This window comes from Gracilinanus agilis, unplaced genomic scaffold, assembly GCF_016433145.1.
Source record: "Gracilinanus agilis isolate LMUSP501 unplaced genomic scaffold, AgileGrace unplaced_scaffold342, whole genome shotgun sequence".
NCBI classification, from domain to species: domain Eukaryota; kingdom Metazoa; phylum Chordata; class Mammalia; order Didelphimorphia; family Didelphidae; genus Gracilinanus; species Gracilinanus agilis.
In genome coordinates this window covers 5,893-11,282 of record NW_025367134.1, presented here as the reverse complement: position 1 = coordinate 11,282, position 5,390 = coordinate 5,893, and the positions used below count along the sequence as shown (strand labels likewise).

Below are 5,390 nucleotides of genomic sequence, written 5' to 3'. Positions count from 1 at the left end.
GTCATAAAAGACATGTATTAATGTCCCCCATCCCATTGAATTTCTAAGCTTTACTCTAGCAGAAAATGGGGTGGGGAGGAGGTTTATAAACAGTTTTTCAGAAAGAGGTCTCATCTCCAATTTATAGAGAACTTTGTCAAATTGACAAGGCTGTGAGCCATTCTCCAACTGATCAAAGATCACAGGATATGAACAAACAATGTTGAGATGACATTACCAGATATATATATATATATGCATATATATATCTATTTCTATATCTATAGCCATAAGAAAAAGTGACCTAAATCATTTTGTTTTAGAGAGATTCAAATCAAAATAACTCGGAGATCTCTTTTGACATTTGTCAGATTGGCTAAAATGTTAAAAGGGCAAAATGACAAATGTTGGATGGAGTGTGGAGAAATAGGGACATGAAAGCAGTTTTGGTGCAACTGTGAACTGATCCATCCATTTTGGAGAGCAGTGTGGAATGAAGTCTTGTGAGATATAAAATAGCATATAACCTTTGGGGCAACAACATCACTATTGACTTTGTTTCTTAATCGAATCAGGAAAAAAAGAAAAGAAAAAACTGATCTTTTAAAATCCCTATTTCTAGTCTTAGTAACAATGATGAGAAAGAAAAACTAGGGCTAGGCAAAGGGGATGAAGTGACTTGGAGTGGAGGGATGCTAGGCATGGTTGTCTATGTTCTGAGCATCCTAACTACCCCCAACCTTATATTCTAACAAATTTATGGCAGCTCTTTTTGTGGCTGTAAAGAAGTAGAAATTGAGGGGATGCCCATCAGTTGGAGAAAGGCTAAATAATTTGTGAGGTAATACTTTATGAGCTACTAAAGTGCCAGGAAACAAGCAGGGTAAGCAAAACACAAAGAATCCTGGAAAGACCTAACCAAGAGAACAATCTTTTTTTTTTTTAACCCTTACCTTCTGACTTGGAGTCAATACTGTTTATTTGCTCCATGGCAGAAGAGTGGAAAGGTTTAGGTAATGGGGGTCAAGTGACTTGCTCAGGATCACACATCTGGGAAGTGTCTGAGGCTAGAATTGAGTCTAGGACCTCCCACCTCTAGGACTGGCTCTCAATCCACTGAGGTACCTAGCTGGTTAAATAGAAACCAGTAAGGGATAGTTTTTATACTTGTTTTTTTTTTTTGGCAAACAATGCCTTTTTAGTGTGCCAGGGTGGGGTTAAGGGTTGGGGAAGAAAGGAGAGGAAGGGGTGTTAAGGAAGTGAGATACCTCATTAATAAAAATGAAAGCAAGCAGAGGATTGTGCAAAGGGGCCCAGGTCTGGAGTGGGCAGAGTGGCAGGCAGGCTGGGGCTCAGGCTTCTAAGGTACTAAGATATGGAGGCAATCCTGGGTACTTTGCAAAGCAGCAGAAAGGCAGCAGAAGCAAGTCCATGAAGAGGCGAGAAGTAAATGGATCTACCTGCAAGGTGTGTCCGGAACAGCTGGAGGGAAGAAGAGGGGCTTTCTCAGAGCACCTGCTGCTGCAGGATTTCCCACACCATCCTCTTCCGGAAGTGAGGCATGTGATTTTGTGTAAAGGTGAAAGGCTTGTCCTGGGAGATGTAATCTGCGTATTTACAAAGAAACACGCCACAATCACTCGTGTTGGATTGCTGAGGAATGTCCCAGGATTGGTCAGTGTCAAGAGTCCATTCCGTGGGATCCAGCTCCGTGTTTCTTTTGCTCTTGCTTTCCTCTTGTAGGTACTGGAGCATGCGGGTGTGGATGTGGGGGTCCTTTCCTGCCATGGAATCCAGGTGCTTGATAGTCTTCTTCCTGAGGTCTATGGAGAGCAAGCTCCAATGTGCCCTCTGGTGAATGGGCACCAAGATGAGGTCTTGCTGGAAGAGGTCCAGCCCTTTGGTCCATCTTCTGACTCCTTGGTAGCCGGCGGTAGTGAGTTTGGGGTAGAAGAATGTGCTGAAGGCATGAAGCCTTGGCAAGCCTCGCTTTTGGCTTCTGTCCACCAGAAGGCGCAGGTAAAAGTTGATGATCTCATCATTGAGCCACTGGGAGTCGCTCAAGGTCTGTAGATCGCCGCGAGTGACTGTTAATGTGGAAGTGCTGCTTAGAATCTCCTCTTGGGGGCCCGAGCCCAGGGCGCTCCGAATCTCCTTCTCCATGTCCTGGGTGAGTTCCGGGAGTCCCTCTGGGCTCTGTTCCATCTCTGTGGCTGAGCAGTGCTTTTCTGTATTGTGGAGCCCAGCGCGTTCCTGGGAGAGATCTGGCTGGGGCGGCCGCGCCGTGCGACTTTCCTTTTCTAGCCAACGGCCGGCTGTGTTTTGGGTTTCCCAAATTGGTTGCTGGGGAGAAGAGGTCCCGTCAGTTGTCAGGAGGCCGGCAGCCGTCCCGGTTTCAGCCACTGGGTCACGCTGTGGAAGAAGGCGAGCGGCTCTCCGTGGGGCTGGTGGTTGTTGCGGGCCACCATTCCTTCGAGCTTGCAGATAACGGCGTAGAGAAGCCAGAAGTTCAGCTGCGGGAGGCTTGGGGCGTCTTGGCTGGCCTCCTGCTGGCAGTGGCTGGCCCGGCCTTTGCTCCTTGTCTCCCTGGCCTCCGTGGGTGCCTTCTGCCAGCGCACAGCGCGGTGTCTTCGGGCCGCTGCCGCCTTCCTCAGGGAGCCCCAGGCTGTGGTCAGAAAGGAGCTCCTTCCAGCCTTGAGGGCTCTCTGGGCGAGACTTGTCCAGGCGACCGCCGCTGATGGCGGGGCTGCAGACTTGCCTGTGAGGAGGCCAAGTGCAGGGAGGCAGGACTGGTCCTGGGGGCTCTTGGTTTTCCTTACTCGGATAGCGAGAGGCTCCACGAGGTGTCTGATGGGCCAAGGTAAAGCCACGTCTACCGCCTCCAGAATTGGCCAACTGAGAGAGTGAAATTGGGGCAAGTAAGTCTCTGGGAGAGCCCGGTGTCTGCTCCCCAGGGCCCACGCTAGGCTGCGGGCGCCTCCGGGCCAGGTTGGCGGGAGCTCCCCAGGCCTTGGGGACTTCCCCCAAGCCCTCCTTGCCTTGGTGACTGGAAGAATGGAATGTCGGTCTTTTGTCTTCTTTTCCTTCAGGGGCTGGATTTGTGTCCCTGAGCTTCCTCTTGAGCTGGGCCCGGGTTCTGGGAACCAGCTGCCCCTCTGGACTCAGGAACTCCGAGTGGAGATCTTCAATCACCCGTCTGTAGCCACCGTGCCGGCAGGGAAACACTGAAAGCTCACCCAGGCCCGAGCTGCCTCTGCCCATTTCGGGGCCTTTTGGGGCTGCTCCAGTCTGCCTCTGTGCCAAGCTGTGCTTCAATCTCCATGGAAATGACTCCTCCAATGTGTTCCAGCTCGATGGGCCACTTCCCTCTGGGAGAGTAACTCCATTGCTGGCTAGCCTCACCTCAGGGGCTCCATCAGGAGGGACCAGGGAGGACAGTGCAATTTCCTCTTCCATCTCCAAGAGGTGAACTGCTGACCTCTCCATGGTGAATGCCTGGACATGTAGAGCCTCAGTCTTTTTATAGGGCCTGAGAAGTGGGCGGGACTTGCGTTGGGCCAATCACCAAATGGCATTCCACCTGACCTATCAAGGGGAAAGTAGTTCACAGCATCTGAGGAAGAGTGTGGGAGTTGATACCTTTCTACCTTATCCTGAGTAGAGTAGATGTAGAAATGCTTCCAGAGGGCCATAGATGAAGTGATAGCAGGTTGTGCCTTTGCTGTGGAAGCCCCTTCTTTGGAGCTCCTATTGTTCAGATCAGTCCTGTTCAGGCAGACTCCATGGACCTGGACCTAGTGATGTCATTTTGGTCTTCTTGGAGTAGGATGGGCTACAGCCAACCAACCACACAGCCTGTGTGTGTGTGTGCCTATTTCCTCTATCTCTGAATAGGGGTGTGAGTTTGTGGGATCAAATCCTTTTCTCCTTTAATTCCTGGTATGCCAGGAAACCCTTCTCTTTCAGCTCTTTCCTTTTGCCCTTTCAGTAACTGTCTTCTCTTTGAACTGTGTTTCTGGCTGCTAATTCAATAGCCCAGAATGCTGGCTAAGGGCCCATAGTGTGAATACAGGGTATAGCCTGGACCTGGGACAGCTCTCTGATGGGCAATGTCCCCTGCAAGAGGAGGGGTCCCTATCCTCCTCTGTTGTAATATTGAACTTTCCCTCTTTTCTATGTTTCAGATTCTGTGACTTTGAGATGGGGCTTTGGTGAGTGGGGAAAACAAAACACTAGAGTGCAAAGCTCTGAACATCAGGGGAGGAGTTCAAGGCCAGATTTTAAGGGGGAAGGTCTCTATTATGAAGAACTGGGAGACTTTCAAGCCCTCTTTGAATAGTTGGAGGAGGCTTTCAAGGATCTTTGAGGAAGGTAGTGGGAAAGGGCTTCAAGGTCAATTTGAAAGAAGAGAAACCTTAAGAAGACTCTTTAAGGAGACTGAGGAATGATTTCAAGGTTTTGTTACAGGGGCAAGTGGCAGTTTTCCATCAGGAGAGGCTGTTGGGAGATGGGAAGATGCCCATATCTGCTATTTTTTCTCTCCTAGTCTCTCCTTCCTTTTGCTACTTTAAGACTCTAAGTGGGGGCAATACCTTCCTGCTTCCAGGTATGTGATTTTTATCCTCTGTAAAGTTTCCCTAGAGGAGCAGTGAGTTCTGGAATCCTTTTCATCTCTCTCTTCTTTGCTGGGCACCACACTGATGTCTTGGAGCAACTTGTGAGCAGTCTAATTGTTGTCCATTTGCTCTTCTTACCCAACATCTGAGGAGTGCTCCTTTTCTGAGGTTCCTTAGTCACGCTGTCATGGTAGCTGAGGATCTCCCTTCTCTTACATCTTCCTCACACCCTGAGCAAGGGGAAGAGGGTCAGGAGGGCTTTGCAAGAGGATAAAAGGAGAAGCCAGAACAGAAGTGGTTCAGGCTAAGCTAAGGCTTTGAAAGACCAGACAAACTCCTGAGTCTGGCCCCTTTCCCTCTCTTTCTCTACTGATAACTGTTGAAAGGAGATCCCTCAGCCCCAGTTTCAACCTCTTGCCCTTGATTCAGGGCTGGTCCTGGTTATGTGCTCCTGAGAAGAAAATTAAATTCCAATTGAAAATATGGAGAAAATAATTAAAAAAAAACAGAAAACCAGGAATTCCTATTGTACATCCTATTTGACACTGGGACAGCCAAATCAGAGGCATTAGAAAAAAAGATTTCTCACTCCAATGTGAGGTCTATTTCCTTTCTAATTTGGCCATGACTCATGGTGCGAGTGTACCTCATTTTCTCCCTAGATAAAAGCTTGTTGTACACTGTAGTACAGCAGCTAATACAAACTGTAAAAAGTACCACAATTGCCAAGATCATAACAACCCATTTGATTATTGTAGCAAAGAAACCAGTTCCTTGAAGCCATGAGAGGTTCTA

General features: G+C 48.7%; 1 protein-coding gene across 1 annotated transcript; it reads right to left on the bottom strand.

Moving 5' to 3' along the window:
* Nucleotides 1-1,037: 1,037 nt before the first annotated feature.
* On the bottom strand, nucleotides 1,038-3,240 carry LOC123254861 (sentrin-specific protease 2-like). Its single transcript, XM_044683769.1, has one exon. It carries the CDS (start codon nucleotides 3,238-3,240, stop codon nucleotides 1,486-1,488), a length of 1,755 nt encoding a protein of 584 aa, XP_044539704.1. The 3' UTR covers nucleotides 1,038-1,485.
* Between the last annotated feature and the right edge of the window lie 2,150 nt (nucleotides 3,241-5,390).

Bases quoted from the DNA above. Each gene is read 5' to 3' on its own strand.
- LOC123254861 (XM_044683769.1), bottom strand. From the start codon at position 3,240: ATGGGCAGAGGCAGCTCGGGCCTGGGTGAGCTTTCAGTGTTTCCCTGC.